Source organism: Procambarus clarkii, chromosome 2 (genome assembly GCF_040958095.1).
Source record: "Procambarus clarkii isolate CNS0578487 chromosome 2, FALCON_Pclarkii_2.0, whole genome shotgun sequence".
Lineage (NCBI taxonomy): Eukaryota > Metazoa > Arthropoda > Malacostraca > Decapoda > Cambaridae > Procambarus > Procambarus clarkii.
The window spans coordinates 47,127,290-47,154,698 of record NC_091151.1 but is presented as its reverse complement, the minus strand read 5'-3'; the positions used below and the strand labels follow the sequence as shown (position 1 = coordinate 47,154,698).

General features: G+C 46.7%; 1 protein-coding gene across 1 annotated transcript in view; it reads left to right on the top strand.

Annotated features, from left to right (window-relative positions):
- Positions 1–23,970, top strand: part of Dbx — a 28,212-nt gene extending 4,242 nt beyond the window's left edge. The window contains exons 2-4 of the mRNA XM_045748972.2: positions 15,705–15,830; positions 16,673–16,899; positions 21,807–23,970. Coding sequence (XP_045604928.1) covers positions 15,705–15,830; positions 16,673–16,899; positions 21,807–22,283 — 830 coding nt within the window. The 3' untranslated portion in view covers positions 22,284–23,970. The remainder of the gene's footprint in view (positions 1–15,704; positions 15,831–16,672; positions 16,900–21,806) is intronic.
- Positions 23,971–27,409: the final 3,439 nt, after the last annotated feature.

Sequence of the window (27,409 nt, the reverse complement as noted above, 5' to 3'; positions counted from 1 at the left end):
GCCGTTGTTGTGGTGGTGGTGGTCGCCGTTGTGGTGGTGGTGGTGGTGGTGGTCGCCGTTGTTGTGGTGGTGGTGGTCGCCGTTGTGGTGGTGGTGGTCGCCGTTGTGGTGGTGGTGGTCGCCGTTGTTGTTGTGGTGGTGGTGGTGGTCGCCGTTGTGGTGGTGGTGGTGGTCGCCGTTGTTGTGGTGGTGGTGGTCGCCGTTGTGGTGGTGGTGGTCGCCGTTGTGGTGGTGGTGGTAGTCGCCGTTGTTGTGGTGGTGGTGGTCGCCGTTGTGGTAGTGGTGGTCGCCGTTGTTGTGGTGGTGGTGGTCGCCGTTGTGGTGGTGGTGGTCGCCGTTGTGGTGGTGGTGGTCGCCGTTGTTATGGTGGTGGTGGTGGTCGCCGTTGTGGTGGTGGTGGTGGTCGCTGTTGTTGTGGTGGTGGTGGTCGCCGTTGTGGTGGTGGTGGTGGTCGTTGTGGTGGTGGTCGTCGCCGTTGTGGTGGTTTTGGTGGTCGCCATTGTTGTGGTGGTGGTGGTCGTTGTGGTGGTGGTGGTCGCCGTTGTTGTGGTGGTGGTCGTCGTTGTGGTGGTGGTGGTGGTCGCCGTTGTGGTGGTGGTGGTCGTCGTTGTGGTGGTGGTCGCCGTTGTTGTGGTGGTGGTGGTCGCCGTTGTTGTGGTGGTGGTGGTCGCCGTTGTTGTGGTGGTGGTGGTCGCCGTTGTGGTGGTGGTGGTCGCCGTTGTGGTGGTGGTGGTCGCCGTTGTTATGGTGGTGGTGGTGGTCGCCGTTGTGGTGGTGGTGGTGGTCGCTGTTGTTGTGGTGGTGGTGGTCGCCGTTGTGGTGGTGGTGGTGGTCGTTGTGGTGGTGGTCGTCGCCGTTGTGGTGGTTTTGGTGGTCGCCATTGTTGTGGTGGTGGTGGTCGTTGTGGTGGTGGTGGTCGCCGTTGTTGTGGTGGTGGTCGTCGTTGTGGTGGTGGTGGTGGTCGCCGTTGTGGTGGTGGTGGTCGTCGTTGTGGTGGTGGTCGCCGTTGTTGTGGTGGTGGTGGTCGCCGTTGTTGTGGTGGTGGTGGTCGCCGTTGTTGTGGTGGTGGTGGTCGCCGTTGTGGTGGTGGTGGTGGTGGTCGCCGTTGTTGTGGTGGTGGTCGTCGTCGTTGTGGTGGTGGTCATCGTCGTTGTGGTGGTGGTGGTCGTCGTTGTGGTGTTGGTCATCGTTGTGGTGGTGGTCGTCGTCGTTGTGGTGGTGGTGGTGGTCGCCGTTGTTGTGGTGGTGGTGGTCGTCGTTGTGGTGGTGGTCGTCGTTGTGGTGGTGGTCGCCGTTGTGGTGGTGGTGGTCGCCGTTGTGGTGGTGGTGGACGCCGTTGTGGTGGTGGTGGTCGCCGTTGTGGTGGTGGTGGTCGCCGTTGTGGTGGTGGTGGTCGCAGTTGTTGTGGTGGTGGTGGTCGCCGTTGTGGTGGTGGTCGCCGTTGTGGTGGTGATGGTGGTCTCCGTTGTGGTGGTGGTCGCCGTTGTGGTGGTGATGGTGGTCGCCGTTGTGGTGGTGGTGGTCGCCGTTGTGGTGGTGATGGTGGTCGCCGTGGTGGTGGTGATGGTGGTCGCCGTTGTGGTGGTGGTGGTGATGGTGGTCGCCGTGGTGGTGGTGATGGTGGTCGCCGTTGTGGTGGTGATGGTGGTCGCCGTTGTGGTGGTGGTCGCCGTTGTGGTGGTGATGGTGGTCGCCGTTGTGGTGGTGGTGGTGGTCGCCGTTGTGGTGGTGGTCGCCGTTGTGGTGGTGATGGTGGTCGCCGTTGTGGTGGTGGTGGTGGTCGCCGTTGTGGTGGTGGTGGTGGTCGCCGTTGTGGTGGTGATGGTGGTCGCCGTTGTGGTGGTGGTGGTGGTCGACGTTGTGGTGGTGGTGGTGGTCGCCGTTGTGGTGGTGGTGGTGGTCGCCGTTGTGGTGGTGATGGTGGTCGCCGTTGTGGTGGTGGTCGACGTTGTGGTGGTGGTCGCCGTTGTGGTGGTGGTGGTGGTCGACGTTGTGGTGGTGGTCGCCGTTGTGGTGGTGGTGGTGGTCGCCGTTGTGGTGGTGATGGTGGTCGCCGTTGTGGTGGTGGTGGTGGTCGACGTTGTGGTGGTGGTCGCCGTTGTGGTGGTGGTCGACGTTGTGGTGGTGGTCGCCGTTGTGGTGGTGGTGGTGGTCGACGTTGTGGTGGTGGTCGCCGTTGTGGTGGTGGTGGTGGTGGTCGACGTTGTGGTGGTGGTCGCCGTTATGGTGGTGGTGGTGGTTGACGTTGTGGTGGTGATCGCCGTTGTGGTGGTAGTCGTCGACGTTGTGGTGGTGGTGGTGGTCGCCGTTGTGGTGGTAGTCGTCGACGTTGTGGTGGTGGTGGTCGCCGTTGTGGTGGTGGTGGTGGTTGACGTTGTGGTGGTGATCGCCGTTGTGGTGGTAGTCGTCGACGTTGTGGTTGTGGTGGTGGTCGCCGTTGTGGTGATGGTGGTCGCCGTTGTGGTTGTGGTGGTGGTCGCCGTTGTGGTGGTGGTGGTCGCCGTTGTGGTTGTGGTGGTGGTAGTCGTCGACGTTGTGATGACGGTGGCAATGTTATATGTTAAAAGTCGTCGTAATACGAGTAATAATAATAATAATAATAATAATAATAATAATAATAATAATAATAATCTTTATTACAGACACTTGTCCATACGGTGTACAGCGATTCACTTACAATAATAAATACTTTAGTTTGCCTTACAGGGAAGGATTATATATGATATTAACACTTAATATCATATATGATATCATGTGTTAATATCTTTTATGATATTAATATATATATATGATTATGATATTAATCTTCTCTGGCACCGTTGATCGCAGCCACCGCAGACCGTTACACCGTTGACCAAAACACCGTTTAATGGGTTACCGTTGACCGAGATGCCGTTAACCGGGGCCCCTGTTGAACGGTATCCATCCAGATTTTGCATTACTTTTCCCATTTGACGCTGCGTAGGTCGTAGGCTTTAATGTAGGTTTCTAGCTCCTGGTCTCTGCCTCAAGCTCCTGGTCTCTGCCTCCAACGGCAATTGTTCTTTTTTTTTTTACAACCTTTTTTTTTTACAAAATTTACAACTTGTAGTTTTTAGTTGCTGTGTCGTGGTGTTGATTGTCTTGTTATTGTTATGGTGGTGATTGTGTGGTGGGGATGATGGTTATGTGATCTGTTGTTGGCTATAGTGACGAGCCTTCGACAACAGAACAATCGCCGCAATCCCGTCACCACAACGGTAATCCCCCTTCACCACAACGGTCTAGACAACGGTAATCCCCCTTCACCACAATGGTCTAGACAACGGTAATCCCCCTTCACCACAATGGTCTAGACAACGGTAATCCCCCTTCACCACAATGGTCTAGACAACGGTAATCCCCCTTCACCACAATGGTCTAGACAACGGTAATCCCCCTTCACCACAATGGTCTAGACAACGGTAATCCCCCTTCACCACAATGGTCTAGACAACGGTAATCCCCTCACCACAATGGTCTAGACAACGGTAATCCCCCTTCACCACAATGGTCAAGACAACGGTAATCCCCCTTCACCACAATGGTCTAGACAACGGTAATCCCCTCACCACAACGGTCTAGACAACGGTAATCCCCCTTCACCACAATGGTCTAGACAACGGTAATCCCCCTTCACCACAATGGTCTAGACAACGGTAATCCCCCTTCACCACAATGGTCAAGACAACGGTAATCCCCCTTCACCACAATGGTCTAGACAACGGTAATCCCCTCACCACAATGGTCTAGACAACGGTAATCCCCCTTCACCACAATGGTCTAGACAACGGTAATCCCCTCACCACAATGGTCTAGACAACGGTAATCCCCTCACTACAATGGTCTAGACAACGGTAATCCCCTCACCACAATGGTCTAGACAACGGTAATCCCCCTTCACCACAACGGTCAAGACAACGGTAATCCCCTCACCACAATGGTCAAGACAACGGTAATCCCCCTTCACCACAATGATCTAGACAACGGTAATCCCCCTTCACCACAATGGTCAAGACAACGGTAATCCCCCTCACCACAATGGTCTAGACAACGGTAATCCCCTTCACCACAACGGTCTAGACAACGGTAATCCCCCTTCACCACAATGGTCTAGACAACGGTAATCCCCTCACCACAACGGCTTAAACAACGGCAATCCCCCTCACCACAACGGCATTACAGTTACAGGTCCTGTACCCTTGGGCTCTACAGGAAGAAGGTGAAAGAAAAACAAAAATAAGAATGATTCAAAGGGCTAAAAAAAAGATTAGAAGAGATAAAAAAAAAATTAGAAAAACATTCCGTGCGAGGACGAATAGGCTAAGAAGGGCTGAAAGAACATGAGAGAACTGAGAATTTCGTAACACAGTAAACAGAGAGAGAAAGAGAGAGTAAGAGAGAGAGAGAGAGAGAGAGAGAGAGAGAGAGAGAGAGAGAGAGAGAGAGAGAGAGAGAGAGAGAGAGAGAGAGAGAGAGAGAGAGAGAGAGAGAGAGAGAGAGAGAGAGAGAGAGAGAGAGAGAGAGAGAGAGAGAGAGAGAGTGAGAGAGTGAGAGAGAGAGAGAGGGAGAGAGAGAGAGAGAGTGAGAGAGTGAGAGAGAGAGAGAGGGAGAGAGAGAGAGAGAGGAACAAATCGCTCCCTTAGGAAGCGTTTAAAAACTTACCGTATGTAAATTTGCCACCAAGTCCCACCCCTGGATATTTACCGTTGATTGGTCCCCAGCGTTGTCAATAGTGGCCGTTGATTGGTCCCCAGTGTGACTAGTATAGTGACCGTTGATTGGTCCCTAGCGTGGCTAGTAGTGACCGTTGATTGGTCCCCAGCGTGGCTAGTAGTGACCGTTGATTGGTCCCCAGCGTGGTTAGTAGTGGCCGTTGATTGGCCCCAGTGAGGGTAGTAGTGACCGTTGATTGGTCCCCAGCGTGGTTAGTAGTGACCGTTGATTGATCCCCAGCGTGGTTAGTAGTGACCGTTGATTGGTCCCCAGCGTGGTTAGTAGTGACCGTTGATTGGTCCCCAGCGTGGTTAGTAGTGACCGTTGATTGGTCCCCAGCGTGGTTAGTAGTGACCGTTGATTGGTCCCCAGCGTGGTTAGTAGTGACCGTTGATTGGTCCCCAGCGTGGCTAGATTAGGCAAATTACTATTACTCCCCTACTATAATTATATTAATTGATACCCCTTAAGATAAAAAAAAAATTGTGTTGCTCACGTGGCCCCACAAAAAGGAGGTGATTTGATAAAATAACTATGTCCAAGATTACCATCAAAGTGCCGTCGGGGTGATGGGGAATTAGCCTCGGCTACCATCGTCTTTTGTACGGTCACTGATGGTTAATTAAGCGGTTAAGGTACCATGTACCCCAGTTGCATTGTGTATAATTAGATATATGTACCTTACCTTGAGGTGTTTCCGGGGCTTAACGTCCCCGCGGCCCGGTCGTCGACCAGGCCTCCATATCTAATTATATGTATAATGCTGCTATTTAGACCGAGTTTTCGAAAAAACATAATTCCCGTTAATAAGGATGTTTTTCTATACATTTTGTTTATAATTAATTGATACATTCAATTCCATTCAATTCCACACTGACGATCGACATTTTGAAGCAAGCTTAACTTAGCAACACAACCTGAACTTAATGGGCTGTTATTACTCGGTGACCTCTAACTTAAATTTTGACCGATATTCAATATAATAACTTAGGGTGATTCAACTACGTCAATATCGCGATGTTTGTAACTCACTCTCTCTCTCTCTCTCTCTCTCTCTCTCTCTCTCTCTCTCTCTCTCTCTCTCTCTCTCTCTCTCTCTCTCTCTCTCTCTCTCTCATATATATATATATATATATATATATATATATATAACATATGTCGTACCTAATAGCCAGAACACACTACTTGGCCTAGTATGCAAGGCCCGATTTGCCTGATAGGCAGATTGATTTTCGTTATTTAAAAAAAATCCAAATGGTTTATTTGCATTAATATTATTATATTATATTAGAACATAACTTTATGACTTAGTTATGCTAGTTTAAGGTTAGATTAGGAAAAGATAAGTTATGTTAGGTAAGTTTAGTTGGGTTTTGTCGTATTTCTATGTTAGTTTTAACTGAAAAAATATAAATCATATATAATGGAAGGTTTATTAGTTCATAATAAAAAATTAAAAAAATATACCACTAGGAAAACTAGGCTTATTAGGCAAACTAGGCTTTGCATAGTAAGCCTAGTAGTGCGTTCTGGCTATTAGACACAACATACATACACACACACTCTGTTATACTTTAAAACTTGCACATAATATTTCGAGATAAAAAAAATCATATTTTCCTAATTACTTGAATTAATATAAATCCTTTTAAGTTCAATGGCTGTCTGATGTCTCAAAAAGCTGTTGCCAGTGATGTGTAATTATGATATTCATTACCAAATTACGTTTATCTTGCATATATCATGCTTTCATTATTATTAAAGAAATGTTTCATTGGCAATGCTGGCAAAAGTAATTGCCAGTGAACGCTAGATTGAGTGTTAGGCCTGATGTTTATATATATATATATGTATATATATATATATATATATATATATATATATATATATATATATATATATATATATATATATATATTGCGCTCTGGTTGTCGGTTTGGAGTGGCCTCTCCAGGGCGCAAAGCCAGTTGGTAGGTTGATACGCTGGAGAAGCCTTTGCCCATGCAGCAGGTCCCCCCACCCCCGCCTCTCAATGGCGCCGAAAGTCTCCAGTGGAAAGGCAAATGCCAATACGATTGGTTCCAGCGCCGTACAGTATAGATCCTAACCTATACTGTACTGAGAGTATTTTTCCACTATACTGTCAGTTAGGGTCCGTTATACTAGCAGACAGGGTCCACCACACTGGTCTTCAGCTCCCGGTCCCGATTGACTCTCACACTATTAGCAACAAGATCTGATAACTACCACTATTATCAACTTTGCAACAAAACTACCACTACTAGCAACAATAGACGGAAATTGTCCCCCTACCCCCCTACTAGCATCGAAAGCCTAAGACTTCCATATCAGCACCAGTTGGCGCTGGTGACTGGTCGAACACACGCACACATATTCACACAGTCCCACAGTCACGCATATACACACGCAGACACATATATGGTCACACACAAAGTCATGCGTGCATTCACATGTACACAGATAGACAGCATTCGATCCCCGAACACAGATTAGGCGCCTGTGATCCTCCAAGCAATCACACCAGTACAAAACTTCATGTAGCGTGACACCATGGATTTTGAAAGGAAAAGTCGTGCCTGGCAAACTTGATTGAGGTTTATGAGTTACTAAAATAAGGATGGAAAAAAGCGACTGGTGTAGACTGCGTTTTCCTAGACTGCCAAAAAGCATTTGACAGTGTTCCTCTTGAAAGACTGGTGCACAAGACGGAGAAGCAGACTGGGATAACTGGGAAGATTTCTCAAATTCTTTCTCTCTCTCTCTCTCTCTCTCTCTCTCTCTCTCTCTCTCTCTCTCTCTCTCTCATATTCTCCCCCTCTCCATACTTCACCAGATCGTTGACACCTTCCTCGACTTTCTCCCTCACTTCTCACCCCAGCTCTATCTTCCCTCTCCTTCAGTTCCCTCCATTTACAAATCCTCTTCCCTGGCCGCCTCGGCCCATCTCCCCCTCTCTTCCTCCAACACCTTTTCTCTCCCAGGATCGCCCTCGAGTGCGCCTTGTCACTCACACAGCAAGTGGCATCCCGGACCCATTCACAAAAATGGGCCGTCGCGTTTGTTTTCGTTCGTGAGTGAATCCGGACAAAATGCGAGGTGTTTTGTTTATATTTGTTGGTTTTGGGTGGGTTTATTAGGCTGTTAATTTTTTATGTTTATTAAATTAGGTAACTTTTTGTGGTTATATATGGTCGTGGTATTATATATATATATTTTAAAGGTAGTTAGCCGGCAGTGCGTGTAATTGAGCCATTGACTTGTCAGGGTTCGTATTCCTCGCTCTCCATTGGTCGTCCTCTACCGCTCTTAGTCTCTGTTGGTTAGTTTGTCTACCTCTTTGAGGTCTGGTTAGTGGGTTGGTTTGGTTAGCTTGTTTACCAACTGGTTTGTGAGGCTTGGTTAGTGGCTTTGTTTCTCACTTTCATTTACCTGCTGTATCTAGTGGTTTGTCCCATTTATTCTCGACACTTTCGTTGAAGTTGTTCTTTGTAACGTGTGTGTGTGTGTGTGTGTGTGTGTGTGTGTGTGTGTGTGTGTGTGTGTGTGTGTGTGTGTGTGTGTGTGTGTGTGTTTCTGCCTCCGTGTTTACTTACGCTGTTGAAGGGACGGGTGGGAGAGGAGGCAGCCATTAACGCCTCCCACCAAAGAGTTTAGGAATGTATTGCTCAAAAGAGATGGGAGGGGAAGACGGGAGGGGGGAGATGGGAGGGGGAGATGGGAGGGGGAGATGGGAGGGGCGATGATGAGGGACGCTGCGGGAACACGTTTTTTAGGACGTGTTAGCAAGGGGAGGTTGGAAATTCAGAAGCTTTATCTCATTTTCCCCGTCTTATCCCCGTCTTTATATAACTGGTAAACAATAAGAAACTTTTCTCATCATGAGATCATCTCTCGTCAAGTATTTGTACCGACAAGGTTGGTCCAAGTGACCTAATTCATCAGCCTTTGATTAATTCTTGTTAATCAGGCTTATTCATTGTCCGACTCCTGCTTGGGTCGGACAAGTGCGTCCCTCAGGTACGATGGGAGCGTCCCTCCACACTCTTGGGGCCAGATTTACGAAGCAATTACGCAAGTACTTACGAACGTGTACATCTTTCCTCAATCTTTGACGGCTTTGGTTACATTTATTAAACAGTTTACAAGCATGAAAACTTGCCAAACAACTGTTGTTATTGTTATAAACAGCCTCCTGGTGCTTCGGAGCTCATTAACTGTTTAATAATTGTAAACAAAGCCGCCAAAGATTGAGAAAAGATGTACAGGTTCGTAAGTGCTGCTTCGTGAATCGCCTGGTAAATATAGTCCTTGTTTACGATAACTCCAGCCCGAAGCATATACCAGATCTGTTCAAGAACCCTAATTAATATGCAAACAAAAAAATTAAGCCAACCGATCCGTGAGAGGCGCAAAGAAGGGATCGAACCCGGACCCTCGCGAATTGGGGGAGGTCAGTCAGTACCAGTAATCCTCATGTTTACATAAAGGGTGGGGAGAAATATTTAATTAAGCCGAGAATATTTACTGCCACTCGCCTACAGATTCTACCATCATTTTCAACCCTAATCGTCGTCTCACAAGTCAAGCCTGGCCTCGGGCCGGGCTTGGGGAGTAGAAGAACTCCCAGAACCCCATCAACCAGGTATCAACCAGGTATCAACCAGGTCGTGAAGTATTGTCTAGACATTAAATTACTCTCACTGCTGCTTGATATTTGTATATGATATATGTATCCTCTTCCGTCGCCGAGTATGTTGCGAGCATCAGCGAAACGCACAGTTTACTGCGAGGCCAAATTGTGAAGTGAACTTTGGAAAGTTAATTTTTCAGTTTCCGTCATAACAAACATATAGAGAAGATTCGTGCTAGAATATCTTTCGGTCATGTTCAATATGTCTGCAAGAAAGACTGCTGCCAACACACACACACACACACACACACACACACACACACACACACACACACACACACACACACACACACACACACACACACTCACACTCACACAGGAGGACCATAGGAGACAAAGCTGGAAGGGGGGGGGGGGAGCTTGAAAATCCACTCAGAATTTTCAGACTGCATTGTAATAGTATAAACAGATATGTGTAATTTTCATGACATTTTTGTATAAAAATTAAGTATTTGCGCCATGCAACTGAGAAATGCACAAATGTACAACACTGTATTGGAAAGAGAGAGAGAGAGAGCGAGAGAGAGAGAGAGAGAGAGAGAGAGAGAGAGAGAGAGAGAGAGAGAGAGAGAGAGAGAGAGAGAGAGAGAGAGAGAGAGAGAAAGAGAGAGAGAGACTGTTGAATTTTGTATTTACATCTCACATTCCTTTCATTACAGAGAGAAATCACATTATCGTGATATTGATGAGGATTCGAACCTATGTGCTGAGTGCTCCCAGATGCACGCTCTAGTCGACCACGCCACGACATGGTCTAAAGAATTGCAACCTGAGGTACTATACTGCACCCTCGAGGATTCCCGAAGTTTCCACTGAACCCAAACCGGGGTTTCCCACCATTCCCCCCCCCCCCCCATGCACTCTGTCTTTAGACCATGTCGTGGCGTGGTCGACTAGAGCGTGCATCTGGGAACACCCCTGAACATTGGTTCGAATCCTAATCAATATTCCTGTGGGTTTTCTCATTCCTTTCATTGTTAACAATTGAAGACAATTCCTTTAAAGTTCTCCTTTTTGCTCAATGTTTACAGCAGAGGCGTTGTTTGAGGGGACGAGGAGAGGAGGGGTGTGTGGTTGGTGGTGTTGTGGGGGTGTAATGGCTAGGAACTGGGTATGTCAACAATGGGTGTGGGTAGGGTGGAGTGGCGAGGTACTGGGTACGAGTGTGTCAACAAGGGTGTGGGGGTAGGGTGGAGTAGGTGATACAGAGTAACGTGTGTGTGTGTGTGTGTGTGTGTGTGTGTGTGTGTGTGTGTGTGTGTGTGTGTGTGTGTGTGTGTGTGTGTGTGTGTGTGTGTGTGACCAGCCCAGCCGGCTGAGTGTGTAAACGGCCTCACTGACCCCTCCTTAATGGGACTGGATCCCCGCATGTAAAGTCAATATGATGTGTGTATGTATGTGTGTGTGTGTGTGTGTGTGTGTGTGTGTGTGTGTGTGTGTGTGTGTGTGTGTGTGTGTGTGTGTGAAGACGTCTACTGCAGTGTTTCCTTTCGTACTTATTTTTATTATTATTATTATTATTATTATTATTATTATTATTATTATTATTATTATTTAACGTATTGGCTTCTATTGTCTCTTCCTCTTCCCCCTCCCTCCCTTTCCACGCGTTCCCTGTAACTCATCCACGTCTCATATTTACATCCATGTTCTTTTTATCTGGCTTCTCTTTCACTAAACATGTCCTGTTTATTAGCTTTATCAGTTCTCTTGAGACTCTCAAATGTTCTTAGCTTGCCTCCTGCATTACCTGGCATTGTCCAGGTCCGTCAGCCTCTTATTGTAGAAACTGGTGCAGTGTTGCTGCGAGTAGTGTTGCTACGTGCAGTGTTGCTGCGAGCAGTGTTGCTGCGAGTAGTGTTGCTATGTGCAGTGTTGCTGCGAGCAGTGTTGCTATGTGCAGTGTTGCTGCGTGCAGTGTTGCTGCGAGTAGTGTTGCTATGTGCAGTGTTGCTGCGAGCAGTGTTGCTACGTGCAGTGTTGCTGCAAGCAGTGTTGCTACGTGCAGTGTTGCTGCGAGTAGTGTTGCTACGTGCAGTGTTGCACACCTCAGTTCTCTATCTTGATGGGTTTCCTTAGGTGTGGCTCGAGTACAGTGGGAACTGTAATCATTTATCTAGATTCAAAGTGGAGAAGCGTTTGTCCTGGCGATCTCTGAAGGGCATGTATACCCTCAAAAAGGTACCAAAAGGATACCCGAGAGGTAAAAGGATACCTTCCTGGGTATCCTTTTGGTACCCTGTCTTTTGGTAACTGAACCTTTGCCCTCCCACTTGTGGTCTTTCCACCTCACCCTAACTCTGTTTCCAATCAGAGAGGTACTCACTAGTTCAGACTAGCATCTTCTTGCTTACTCCTTATAGAACTATTTAATTTGTATATAAGACTTGTGTGGAACTGTGTCAAATGCCTTCTGGCAGTACAGGAAGACACAATCTACCCACTCTACATCAAGGTGTGTGTGTGTGTGTACGTGTGTACTCGCCTACATGTACTAACGTAGATGTGTTTGTTGGGTTGGGAGTCAATATTTCAATGACTTTCACTCAGGTTTTCTAATTATATTTACATATGTGAATAGCATTAGGATTTGAGTGTGTGTGTATGTACATATCCTCTTGTGGTCATATTATTGCCTTATCGGATACTGCAAAGATACATTTATCACGTAAATTATTAAATTGTTCAAACGTTCTGGAAAATTTGGCGGACCGTTAAATTGTTTAGTCCCTTGTTTAGTCCTGGAGCTAAACTACAGCGTGAAACATAAGGGGAAATATGCAAAATATTACATGCATCTATAAAAAGATGTGGTGTGCATGTCAGAAAGCTCATTATAAGCTAATAATCGCTGTAATTAGAAGGCATTTTTGTTAAACGGTTACTGGCATGCTTGGCCTTCGGCCGTTAAGATTTAAATTTGAATTAAACGATCTTTAATTTTCAAACTTTTTTCAATGCTATTTTTTTTTTCTTTTCAGTGGGAAAACTCATTTTCAAATCATATATATGTTTATGGGCGCCGTGTTCATTATCCAATAAAGGAAACTCTTGAGTTTATTCTTTGCAATTTTTTTTAGTGCGAAATAAAGTCACTTTATTGGCTTTAGTAACTTAAAAAAATGAACTAATTCAGTCAGATCTGGAGACAAACGGACCACTAGTCAGATTAGTTAAGTAGTCAGAGAGTAAATCACTTAATAGATTAGCCATTAGTTAAATATGGTGTTAGCTAACCTAACAAACCCGTTAATTGGGCGGTCGCATTCACATCCGGCTGGGACAGATGTGACGGGTTGATGTGTCGCCCGGTACATCAACGGCCCGGGTTGATGTGTCACCCGGTACATCAACAGTCCCGGGTTGATGTGTCACCCGGTACATCAACGGCCCGGGTTGATGTGTCGCCCGGTACATCAACGGTTCCGGGTTGATGTGTCGCCCGGTACATCAACGGTTCCGGGTTGATGTGTCACCCGGTACATCAACAGTCCCGGGTTGATGTGTCACCCGGTACATCAATGGCCCCGGGTTGATGTGTCACCCGGTACATCAACAGTCCCGGGTTGATGTGTCACCCGGTACATCAATGGCCCCGGGTTGATGTGTCGCCCGGTACATCAACTGTCCCGGGTTGATGTGTCACCCGGTACATCAACAGTCCCGGGTTGATGTGTCACCCGGTACATCAACAGTCCCGGGTTGATGTGTCACCCGGTACATCAATGGCCCCGGGTTGATGTGTCGCCCGGTACATCAACAGTCCCGGGTTGATGTGTCGCCCGGTACATCAACAGTCCCGGGTTGATGTGTCACCCGGTACATCAATGGCCCCGGGTTGATGTGTCGCCCGGTACATCAACAGTCCCGGGTTGATGTGTCGCCCGGTACATCAACAGTCCCGGGTTGATGTGTCGCCCGGTACATCAACAGTCCCGGGTTGATGTGTCGCCCGGTACATCAACTGTCCCGGGTTGATGTGTCGCCCGGTACATCAACTGTCCCGGGTTGATGTGTCACCCGGTACATCAATGGCCCCGGGTTGATGTGTCGCCCGGTACATCAACAGTCCCGGGTTGATGTGTCACCCGGTACATCAATGGCCCCGGGTTGATGTGTCGCCCGGTACATCAACAGTCCCGGGTTGATGTGTCACCCGGTACATCAACAGTCCCGGGTTGATGTGTCGCCCGGTACATCAACAGTCCCGGGTTGATGTGTCACCCGGTACATCAACAGTCCCGGGTTGATGTGTCGCCCGGTACATCAACAGTCCCGGGTTGATGTGTCACCCGGTACATCAATGGCCCCGGGTTGATGTGTCGCCCGGTACATCAACAGTCCCGGGTTGATGTGTCACCCGGTACATCAACAGTCCCGGGTTGATGTGTCGCCCGGTACATCAACAGTCCCGGGTTGATGTGTCACCCGGTACATCAATAACCTTTCGTCAGGATTTCATAGGATTACCTTCAGGATGCGTGTAGATTACCCAGGGATTACCTGTGGGTTATAAATGAGCTGGAACGTGTTGGAACACGGGTTGTAACACGTACGGGTTGGAACACGGGTTGGAACACGTACGGGCTGGAACACGTACGGATTGGAACACGGGTTGGAACACGTACGGATTGGAACACGGGTTGGAACACGTACGGATTGGAACACGGGTTGGAACACGTACGGGTTGGAACACGTACGGGTTGGAACACGTGCGAATTGGAACACGTGCAGATTGAAACACGTACGGATTGGAACACGTACAGATTGGAACACGAACGGATTGGAACACGTACGGGTTGGAACACGTGCGGGTTGGAACACGTACGGATTGGAACACGTACAGATTGGAACACGAACGGATTGGAACACGCACGGATTGGAACACGTACAGATTGGAAGACGTACCTTTGGAAAGATCTCTGCACCTTACCATAGGTGTAGGATCCCTTGATTGTTTCAAGCATAGGTTAGACATATATATGATTGAGATTGGGTGATTATAAATAGGAGCTGCCTCGTTTAGGTCAATATGCCTTATTCAGTTACCTCTATTCTTATGTTCTTCTTCTTCCTATGTTCTTAGGTGTGACCGACATAGCCTAGGAAGCCACTTACAAATGGAATAAACAAAGTAATTGGTCTAATTCTTGTCCCCCCCCTTCCCCCCCCCCTCCCAAGGGTTTAATTAATTTAAATTATAAAAGGTCAGGTTAAATAATTACGCTTAATGCAAACTACTATTTTATTTAAACAATGTGAAAATAGCTACTTCTAATTCTACTGTAGATCATTGAAATATTTTACTTAATATCAGTAAAGACTTACTATAATTTGATTTATAAAAATAAATTATTTTTAGTGCTGGATTCTTAAGTTAGATAGTAGTGAGTCGACCAACGCGCACGTCTGAAAGTATAGAAAGTGATAACGTTTTGGTCCGTTGTATAGACCGAAAAGGTCTTACCCCGGATTCATGTTGGTTCACGAACGCCCGAAACGTCGTCGCCTCCTCGAGACATTCATGGGTTAGGTGTCTAACTCATCGGCAACGATTTGCAGCTACTAAACGTTGAATGGTGTTGCATACGAACCAGAGATGTTGTGCCAGTGATCAGTGTGTCATATATGCGAGCCAGTGTGTCATATATCCTTCAGTGTCACTAGTTCACTAATCTAGTTGCAAACCTCTGCACTTTTTCAATTTTTGTTGCATACTTCACAAGGGATGAATTCCAGACCTGTGCCGCATATTCCGGTGTTAGTCTAATGTCTTAAAAGCGTCCCGGTTTAGGTTTCTAAAACGACGTTCAAATGTTTACCAGCGTCCCATATGCCGCTGATGTCAGCCTGCCTGTGTGTGTGTGCCTCTGGTGTTAGACATGTATCTAAACCCAAATGTTTTCCTCTCAACAATTCCTGCAGTTGTCTACCGTGTATGGTGTAGACACCTTCTGGGTTTTCTGTCTCCCCTTTCCCATCTATTATCATTACCTTACACTTATTGGAATTGAACTCCACCACCCAAACAACCTAGCCTTTCCCCGTCCCTCCCTGTCACATAGCACCGGGTGTATCCCTCACTATCCCCCACCCGGTGTGACATAGCCAGAGTCACACACTATCCCCCACCCGGTGTGACATAGCCAGAGTCACACACTATCCCCCCACCACCACCGGGTGTATCCCTCACTATCCCCCACCCGGTGTGACACAGCAGTCAGTGCGCCACATACTAACGTATAGGGTTCCGTGACAGAGGGCGGCGGCGGCGGCGGCAGTATAGGAGAGCGACTGGGCGGACTCCCGCAGCTGGCCAGACCTAGGCCAATCATCCACTCCCCACTGCAGCCTCTACTCTCCTGCAGGCCGCCCTACCTCAACGGTAAGCTGGGAGGGCGAGGGGTAGACCTAACCTAAACTACGCTATCCCTCTGGGATGTATCTGTCTCAATAAACGTACTTGAACGGTGAGTGGTCCACACGCACGGAGGTGGACAGAGACACCAGGAGAGAGAGGGAGGGAAATGGAAATTAGAAGGTGAGGTAGCGAAAGGGAAGAAGGGAAAGAGAGGGGGATAGGTTGGGCGGATAAGAGGTTGGAGAGAGAGAGTAGGAATAGATGGGGGAGAAGCAGAGTGGGAGAGATAATGAGAAAGGTAATGTGAGAGAATTTGGAAGAGTATGAAAGCCTAAAAACATATCCCTGTTTGTCAACTATTATGAATTATAAATCCTTGTTTGAGAGGGAGAGAGAGAGAGAGAGAGAGAGAGAGAGAGAGAGAGAGAGAGAGAGAGAGAGAGAGAGAGAGAGAGAGAGAATTATAATAAAATACTCCATGCTCATTTTTGTTTAATCTATCGCTGTTCCAAATCAAGCAAAGACCATTGTTTTCATTGCCAACATTAAGAGCCATTAAGATTTAATATATTTTTTCCTATCGTGAATTAATTTGTTTGATATTTAAGGTTAATCCATGCTCTTATTTATCCATTTATTTTTTAGGTTGCCTCCGCAACATAGTGGGAGCGAGGCAGCAAGCGCTTGACCCGTCTGTTTGTCCATGGTTGAGTGAACGTGTGAGTGTGTGTAAGTTTGGAGCAAGATTTCTAAACATAGTCTGGGGGGAATCTATATAATTCGCATATAGTCTTATATCTGATCTGTAGAGTGGTCGCTTTACTAATAACAATCCTTTATTTCTTTTCCTACCTTCGCGCTGGCAGTATACGGGACAGTAGGTGGAATGGGCGGCGTTCCTCTTCCCAGCACCTTCCCGTGGGCGGCGATGGGCGTTGGCGTGAGGGGCAAGCCCAGACGCGGCATGCTTCGACGGGCGGTGTTCAGTGACTTTCAACGTAAGGGCCTGGAGGACAGGTTCCAGGTTCAGAAGTATATAAGTAAGCCAGATCGCAAGAAGTTGGCGGAGAAACTCGGCCTCAAAGATTCCCAGGCAAGTACATATATCGTTAATATAAACATTTTCGATGTATATTGAAGCCGTACACTAGGTTCGAACCCGCGTCTCTAAATTCAGACACGCACACTGACTGCACCATGATGTTTTTTTAAAAGCAATTTAACCTGGAGTACTACCTACACGGCTTCAGTGTTGATTCCTTGATCCATTACCTTATTGTGATTTCATTGTTTATAAGCATTATGTCCACGTGTTTTGTTATTCAAAGTTATTACGAATGTTGACTATCGTTTTCTGTTTATACACTACATCAATTACACCCGACCTTTCTTGTCCACACCGTCCATTATAGACGCTGACTGTTTCCAGGTCTTGGAAAGCCGTATTTTCCGGATAAGGAAAATTTTCTTAGCCGGATAAGGTGTTCACGTCTGGTAAAGCTTCTTATAATAGTATTATTATTATTAGTAGTAGTAGTATTTTTGTATTATTATTACTATATTATTATTATTATTATTTATAAGTCAAACTACGCTGTCCGCTACTTTCTCTGATTTTCCTTCACATGCAGTTTCATCACCAGTGACGTTTTTCTCATTCTTCACGCCTTTCTAATTCCAGTTTTGATCAGATTTGTTACGGTGTTCCGGGCGTGGTTTGCCACTTGCCTCGGGCCTCGGGGGGTAACTGGGACCCTCACCAGCCTCCGGGGAGTATTGTCCTCGTGCCTTCACCGGCAACTGTCGGCAGCCTACGGGTTTGTCAGCACTTTTGACGTATTTTGGGAGTAACTGATCCATTTGCCGTCTAATTCTAGCGCTGAGGTTGTCTTTTGTGGATCTTGGGATTTTTGTTGATTTGTTTTGTTTTTTGACTTCACGTACGCGCTTTTTATTGTTTTTTTTCCACACTTTTTTTCATATTTTGTCCTCTGTTGCACTTTTTCTCCAATTCCTCTGGTTTTCTTCTACTCTAACCGTTATTTTTTTTTTTTTTATACCTGGTGCTTTCCGTATTTGTTCTATTATCCATTAATTGTTCGCTGATTATCATCTTTCTCCACTTATTGTGTATTTCCCTTTTACACCATGTATTCCTCTCCGGACTGTCACTTTCTTCATGCATCCTCTGCCACCGCTATCTACTCCGCCTCCTTCAAAAGTTTCCCCTTCCTCCACTTCCACACCTGCTATCTTTCTCTACTTTCGCAACTGCTAACTTTCTCTACTTCCGCACTTGCTAACTTCCTCTATTTCCACACCTGTCAGCTTCCTCCACTTCCAACTTCCTCTAGCCGCTAATTTCCTGTAAACGTGGCGTGGCTGAAAACGTGATTTACTTCCTTCGCCACCACTGCCTCTGTCATCGCCTCCATTATCGACTATCACCACCGTCCTCCTCCACCACTACCATCTCCTCCAACATCCTTTACCGCGGACGATGAGTCACAATAACGTGGCTGAAGATATGATGACCGAACCATATAATAATGGTTCAGGACGGACCGAAACGTCGTCGTCGTCGTCTGCAGGCGATGAGTCACAATAACGGGGCTGAAGTATGTTGATCAGACCACACACTAGAAGTTGAAGGGACAACGACGTTTCGGTCCGTCCTGGACCATTCTCAAGTCGATTGTGATGAGGACAGGTAGGGTAGAGGTAGAGGACGTCGTCGTCGTCGTCTCCTCATCTTCTGGTGTGTAGTTTGGTTATCACCCTTCACTATCTTCCTTCACTATCTTCCTTCACCACCTCCACCATAAACGAAACTACACGGCTCTTCTCACTATTTAACACAGTCTGTACTCGTTGCACTCTACTCAATACACCAGTTCTGCACATTTTGTACTCATTACCGAGGTCTGTTTTCAATACACTCTTTGTACTCATCGCCCACTTATTTGTATCCAGAGATTAGACGGGAACGTTTTTCTCTATCGTCTATCGTGGTTTGGAAGCATTTTTGCTTTTAAATATTTTTTCAGTTGTTTTGATTGACGTTCCTGTGATGTTTTTCTTCACTTTCCCGCGTTTTTTGCTCCTCTTGCGCTTCTCCTCTCACCGTTGTTTTCTTTTCCGGTTTGGCGCACTTTTCACTGCTCTCTCACGCCCCGACCACTACTTTCAAAGCTGATTCCTTCCACACTTGTCACACATCTCTTCTCCACACCCCACTTTCACGGGCTTTGTTCACATTTGTGCCGCCTTGGGTGTGGCGCCCGCGTCAGAGCATCACCAGACTCGGGTGTGGCGTCAATGTCAGAACAACACCCGCCTCGGGTGTGGAGCGGACGCCTCGGGTGTGGAGCAAACGCCTCGGGTATGGAGCAGGAGCCTCGGGTGTGGAGCGGACGCGTCGGGTGTGGAGCAGGCACCTCGGGTGTGGAGCAGGAGTCTCGGGTGTGGAGCGGACGCCTCGGGTGTGGAGCAGGCGCCACGATAACACCACACCGCCTCATCATTAGCAGGGCGCTCATGCCGGCGACAGTTGGTGGAGACGGGTCGGCCTTTATTTATCACAGCGATATTATTACTGGCCGTGTCGAAAGGGGCGCACACGATACACATTTCCCTTCGGTAAATTAATGTGTTTCTTAGGGAGGGAGGAAGAGTGAGGGAGGGAGGGAAGATAAGAGCCAAGGTGAGGGTTTGGGGGGGAAAGAGAGAGCCAGGGAGAGAGAGAGAGCGCCAGGGAGAAGGGAAAGAGAGCGCCAGGGTAAGTGTAACGGGTGGAGAGAGGCAGGGTGACTTATTGTCTTCATTCTTTTCCATAAATCTTTGTTTACGTTCGTGACCCCTTTATCGTTCGTGAGCGTTAATATATATTCGTGAGCGTGCAGAAACGTGCGTTTATTTACGTCCATCCAATCGTTCAAGTCCTCCACGTTCCTACCAATCATCAAATCTTTTCTGTTCACTTTGTAATAAAGAAAATTTTAGATAAAAATGGACAAACTGTTCAAAAAAGTACAAACTCCTGTTAATAATAGACCAAGATGGCTTCTTTTCAATATTCCTCAAGACTTGCAAATGGAAAAGACTGTTAGTTGTGGTAGTGCCAGTGATCTGCGATAGTGCCAGTGATCTGCGATAGTGCCAGTGATCTGCGATAGTGCCAGTGATCTGCGATAGTGCCAGTGATCTGCGATAGTGCCAGTGATCTGCGATAGTGCCAGTGATCTACGATAGTGCCAATGATCTGCGATAGTGCCAATGATCTGCGATAGTGCCAACGATCTGCGATAGTGCCAGTGATCTGCGATAGTGCCAGTGATCTGCGATAGTGCCAGTGATCTGCGATAGTGCCAGTGATCTGCGATAGTGCCAATGATCTGCGATAGTGCCAATGATCTGCGATAGCGCACAGAACTCTGCATAGAGGCAAAGGAAGTAGCCTTAATTGTAACATTAAAAAAAAATATGTGGCCAGCATTTCATAATTAATTTGACTTAAGCTACAAGCTTAAGTGTTTGCCACCCGACCACTTAAGTGCTCACCACTGAACACTTAAGCTGCAAGCTTAAGTGTTCATCAAGACATTTGCGCAATGCACCTTAAGGGCTCGTTTAAGGCACGTTATCAAGAACTCTACAATAACCTCATGTCTTAAACGATCTGTAATTAATCTCTAGTTGCGAAAGCCAGGGTTGTGCAGGCGAGGGCCGCGCTCAAATGTCAACAACAGCTGTAAACAAAAGCTTTTAAATGAAAGCCATTGTACACGTCCTCTGCAGCGTTGCCAACACTTAAGTAAAGGCTCTTGTACGCGTCATGAGCAAGTTGCCAAGTACCGCCACTAAGAACACATATAAACGCTGGCAATAACCATTAAACACAGCTAAAAACAATGGCGGTAAATGTTCTTTTTCCCGCCAGTGCCTCTCCGAGCCAGCCAGGCAGCCAGCCAGCGGCTCGCTATAAATCTTGGCGGGTCATAATAACACATTTGTCGAGTTAACGCTCCACTCCATCAGAACACAGCTGCCACCAATCACCGCCGGCCTTACAACTTCATCGACCACTCAGAGGCTTTGTTACAAAACTTCTTCCACAAATCACGACGCGTCTTGCTTCTTCGACCAATCAGTGGTCGCCTTGTCTGGACTTGATTTACGGCGACGTGTAGGAAGTGGTGTAAGTCTCATTATTTTCTAATTACATTTAAAATAAGTAACGGACACCTCACGCGCGGGAAACGCGGCTCAATCTGTTTTCTTTATTTATTTTATCGCTTTCTTGCGCATTTTGCTCGACATTCTGAATCTCAGAGCGTAGTTATGTAGTTGTGACCAGCAAGTGACGAGACCTGTCCCTTGTACCAGAAATACTTTACTTGTAACGGAAATACTGTCACTTGTAACGTAGGGAGGGAATTGTCAAGCGGAAAGCGCCAAGCCATTATGACTATAGCACTTGGAAGGGGTCAGGATAAGGTCTTGGGATGGGAAGGAATAGTGCCTAACCACCTAGACGGTGGGGGGATTCAACGCCGACCGGCATGAAGCAAGACCGTCGCTCTACCGTCCAGCCCAAGTGGTTAGGATGGAAATACTGGCATTTGTAACGGACAAGCTGATTGGTGCTGACTTATCCTCGCCGCTGACCGCTAATCAAAGCAGCTGACTGCTGCGTGCAGCATCTGGCTGTTCCTTCCCCCTTCTGACTGCTGAATTTCTGTTACTGGCTTGCAGAGGCTTCTGAACCATATACCTTGTGTGCTTATTATCGCCCTTGACTTACAACTTCACGTCAGAATATTATAATCTCTTGCTACTTGTAGGGGGAAGTTCAGGTTCCAGAGTGCTAAGTTGTGATCTCTTCTTGTTACTTGGAGGTGAAGTTCAGGTTCCAGAATGCTAAGTTGTGATCTCTTCATGTTACTTGGAGGTGAAGTTCAGGTTCCGGAGTGCTAACGTTTGATATCTTGTCACTTGCAGGTTAAAATCTGGTTCCAGAACCGGCGAATGAAGTGGCGGAACTCGAAGGAGCGGGAGCTGCTGGCGGCGGGTGGAACCAGGGAGCAGACTCTGCCTACCAAAAACAACCCCAACCCCGATCTCTCCGACGTGGGTGACGACGTCAGGTCTCCCACCACCGTCGCCTCCTCCAAAGACGATCTCAGCCTCCAGCCAAGCGACGACTTGTACCAGAAGGACCCGGAATATCCGGGCCGGGGTGAAGACGACACTTTTGTCAGCCAGCAGGCCAGAACGGACCCCTTCGCGTCGTCGCTAGCGTCGTCAATGCCGGCTAAGATACAGATCAAGGACCTGTCGTCCCTCTCCAGCTACGGGAAGACGACGGGTCCATATGCCTTCCCTTACCAAGAGGCTGACGGCGACTACTCCGACGAGGATATCAACGTCACCGATGAATTGGGAGGCTCCAATAACGAGGACAGCGAGAACGATTAGTCCTCGACGTCTCGTATGGGGGTTCGTAAAAGGCCTTATGATCAGACAGACGAGCTTGCTGATGAGGCCAATCGTGTCCCGATGGGCCGTGGAGACCACTTTCTCCAGTGGGGTCTCCCTCGTCTGGTTCAGAATGGATTTTCTGAGCGCCCCGAACTTATCATGTGTCAAAGTCGTTAGTACGGTCGAGCTGTGGCAGTGGTCCTTCCAGAGTGCCTGCCCCCCCCCCCCCGGGTAACTAGTGCCAGGATACTGATCTCTGAGGTCACTCATGCCTGAGTGCTGACATTTTCAGGATCACTCGTGCCAGGATATTGACCTCTGTGGCTGATCTTGAAAATATATGTCAACACTAGCGAACTAATCTTCTTAAAATTCACGCTAGTGACGCGGGTGAAGATCATTTCTAACTCGAGTCATAGAGAAGAGAGGAGACACTTAAGCATGAGCCTTGACTTACGTGATACCATCAATCCATAGACACTTTACTCAGGTGCGGTAAGATCGACAAGAGATTAGTTCCTCATCACACTGGCTGATAGACATGATGAGGGCGGTAAATCTAACATCCTTCACTCGAGATATATAGGCTGCAAGGGTCGAGGAGCAACATCGACGTCCCCAGCATCCGGCTATCGTGAAGAGTGCCACTGTGTGGGGGGGGGGGAGGACGCCTTGGGGTGTCCAGGTGAGGTGCCACTAATGACACCTGGGGGTAGACACCTGCCTGGAGCGACCGTAGTTCTCTACCTGCGTGTTCTATCGATAATATTGTGATATATGAGCATATGGTTTATCTTTTTACGCTTAATATATTTTCTTCCCCTTCGTAACAATACTGTTTTGTAAATATGTTTTTTTTTTTGCGTAACGGAGTTGGGTGGTAGGCACGAGAGACGAAGGAGTTAGAGAAAGAGGAGGAGACGATGATGAAGGAAGCAGAGAATAAAGAAGAGAATATAAGACAAAGAGGCAGACAGTTTCCCTCTCCCTCCCTTCCTTCCCACTGTAGGTTGACGTCTGCTAGCAGCGATTGTCCCTCTAGTCTGCGTGCGGACTGCGCAATGTTACTCCCGCAACTCCCCCAGCCTCGCCCGCCCTGTGCCCTGAGCTCTGTACCTCCACACACTCTGCCTTACCAGGGAGCTAAAACACGACTATTGTCTCTCACGCGACACCCTGGTGCTGAGAACTTTCAGAAGAGGAATCACTAGTGCTGAGAACGTTCAGAAGGGGAATTCCTGGTGCTGAGAACTTTCAGAAGAGGAATCACTAGTGCTGAGAACTTTCAGAAGAGGAATCACTAGTGCTGAGAACTTTCAGAAGAGGAATTCCTGGGGCTGAGAACTTTCAGAAGAGGAATCCCTAGTGCTGAGAACTTTCAGAAGAGGAATCACTAGTGCTGAGAACTTTCAGAAGAGGAACTCCTGGTGCTGAGAACTTTCAGAAGAGGAATCCCTAGTTCAGAAACCTTTCGGAAGAGGAATCACTAGTGCTGAGAACTTTCAGAAGAGGAGTCGTGGGTGGGGTTGGGTTGGTGTGGGCGTCTGGGTCTTAAGTATAAACTCGCCCTTATCACAGGTATGGTTGTGACCCCAATTTGTGTAGCGTCACGACCCTATCCTCCTCCCCTCTCCCCTTGTCCTATTGTCACCTTTGAACAGTAAACATATCAGAGTTATTACAAGGAGATGGTTTTATTTACACGTTCTACCTGGCGTAAAGGGAATATAAGTATAGTCTGTTAAAAAATAAAGGAGTAATGATAATGTTTTCGTATCTTAAGTACTGTCGAGATATGAAGACACTGTCAAGATGGTTTGAGAATATGTTTGAGAGGTTATATTTGATGGGATATTTTGTGTCAAGAGTCTTCTATGCTCGCTGTTTGTTGCTGTTTTTCTTCTAGATGATCACTATATCTAGTTTAATTTTGTTTATACATCTTGTTTGAAGCGAGGGGAAGTGTATCTCTTGGTTGGGTAATTGGCCGCTTCACCACCACCTCATAGCTTCTGTTCCAGTGGTTATCCGTTCCTTCTCTATCCTTCTTCATAATCTATTCTCTCCTATCCCTTCCTTCATGTCCTATATGGTCATACTGGCTGAACACTTTCATAATATTTGTTTTCATAACCCTTCGTCTCTCTTGCCTTCCTTCAGTTATCTTGCTCGTATCCCTCATGTCATACTCGCCTATCCATCATCCACTATCCCCCCTCCACATGACCCGCAGTCCGTCCCTGACACCAACTATCCCACTAACGTGACGTCCTTCCCTGAGGCCCTAACCCCATCCACTTCTTCAGCCCTGACCCTCCCTAACGTTCTGACACATCCACTCCAACTAGCCCGGGGCTTCCACACCCCTCACCCCTCTCCTACCTGCCCCCCTCCCCCCACTCCCCCCCCCCTCCCTATCATTCCAGACTATCCTGCCTCAGTAAACCTCTCCTGCTTCGTTCTGACTATCCACATACCTCCACCCCTTCCTCCCTCCCCTGAACTAATTCTGCAACTTATTTTAATTCCTTTCCCTACCTTCCCCCCCTTCCCTTCCCCCTACCCTCGCCCCACCCCTCCCCCTCCCCTCCCCCCTTCCTTCCCCTTCCTGCCCATCCCAACTGCCTTACCCATCCTAATACTACCACTTAATTCATGCCCCCATTCCCAGTACTAACACCTCACTCGTATTCACCCTATTCATTCTCCCATTGACAGTATGTTCATTGTGATGACCTGCTTCCCTTTCTCAATATTGCAAAGTTACTCAGTAAATGTTGCAATATTGACGAAGCAAGTAAATCGATAAGGAGTATGGAGGAAAGAAGAGGATAAACAGCATAATATGCAAGAGAGAAGGGAGAGCTAACAGGCTGAGAGAGAAGGAGAGAGAGAGAGAACACGTAGGCAGAGAAGGGAGAGAGAGAGAACAAGTAGGCAGAGAAGGGAGAGAGAGAGAACAAGTAGGCAGAGAAGGGAGAGAGAGAGAGAGGAATTGGGATGGAAATGATAAAAATAGAAGGATAAGAATAGGGAAGGAAGAAGAATGAGAGTTAAATGAAAATAATTTAGAGAAAATGGGAGGTATTAATTATACCCTAAAGATAAAGAGGGAAGGAAAATAAGCGAAAGGGAGACAGTGATAAATAAAAGGAAAAATAGAGAGGAAAGGAATGATTAAAGAGACTAAGAATGGAAGGAATGTAGAAGAAGCGTAAGAGAGGAAGAATAACTACAGTCTGATTGATGAGGTTAGAGAAGTACTTTAGAATGCTGTGATGAACAGACAGAAGAGAGAGAGACAGAAAGAAAGAGAGAAAGAAGAGGAAGAGGAGAATGGAAGATAATCAGAGGAATGGACGGCGAGAAAGATAAATATTTGTAAATAAAATATAAAAAAATAAAGCTAATTCCTTCTTAAATATTAAGATAAATAATAATGTTAAAACTACTACTATTACTTCTATTAATAATAATAACCAGTAACAGTGCTAGTTACTACATCTATTAATAAAACTAACAAATATTTGAATACTATAATTACTACCTATAATACTACTAATAATGGTGTCATAGCTACTAATAATGATGATACTAATAATAATAGAGATACTACTACTACTTCACACTACAGCGACTGATACTTCCACTACAACGACTGATACTACCACTACAACGACTGATACTTCCACTACAACGACTGATACTACCACTACAACGACTGATACTACCACTACAATGATACTACCACTACAATGACTGATACTACCACTACAACGACTGATACTACCACTACAACAACTTATACCACCACTACAACAACTGTTACACCACTACAACGACTGATACTACCACTACAACAACTAATACAAAACTACAACGACTGATGCACCACTACAACGACTGATACTACCACTACAATGACTGATACTACCACTACAACGACTGATACTACCACTACAATGACTGATACTACCACTACAACAACTAATACAAAACTACAACAACTGATACTACCACTACAACAACTAATACTACCACTACAACGACTGATACACCACTACAACGACTGATACAACCACTACAACGACTGATACTACCACTACAATGACTGATACTACCACTACAACCACTAATACTACCACTACAATAACTAATACTACCACAACAACGACTGATACACCACTACAACAACTAATACCACCACAACAACAACTGATACAACTACTAGCATTGTTCAGCAAACAACAGTTGGCCACAAAGTGGAACTAGAGTGTGAGGATAATGCTGGAACACACACAACTTATGTGCAAGTTTAAGAAACTCTTAACTTGGCGGGAATCTATTTTAAACTTCACTGAAAATTAGAAAAGTAACCGAAGCTTCCAGATGTTCGCCAAGAATAGTGGCGAGAGTACTCCGTAGCAGAGTAGTCGTCGCTCCTGTGGAACATCCTGTTAATATTAGAGACTAGCACCTGTCCAGATAATAGATACAATCATATCAATGAAATCCTTAATGTCATTCGTCGTCCCAGTAATTCTATCTCTGGGACGACGTTGACAACTCATTCCTAAAGGACCAGAAATAATAACCATCTCCCCGAAGCACCGGACGTGCTGTTCTGACATAAAACTAGATATGTAAACATTACAACTCATTAATTCCTATGTAAAGGGGTGGAAATAATGTGAAAATATGTCTTCTACAAGACATGTGTAAGTCACTACAATGGTGGAAGGAAACTAATTTGTCTGCGGAGGGTCCACATCTCCTGGAGGCTTAGATATTTATAACTTTCTACATCTCGCAAAAATCAGATCAATAGGACAAGAGGGGGAGGGGCAAGGGCCGCAGCTTTAACGAGCCTAGCCTAAGAACAGCTTGAAATGCTTCACCCACGTACGCGCAAATACAAATAATTGCCAGCATAACCTTAATACCTAAAACCTAACCCACGCCTAGCTATAAACTAAATTCAAATATATATATTAATTTATATTTAAGAAAACCCCGATTTTAAATACGCAGCACAGTTACAACTGATGACTGCGTCCCTGGGGGCGGCCGCTTACACAAGCCTAGCCTGGACACCGAGTGAAATGTTTCGTCCTGTAAAATAT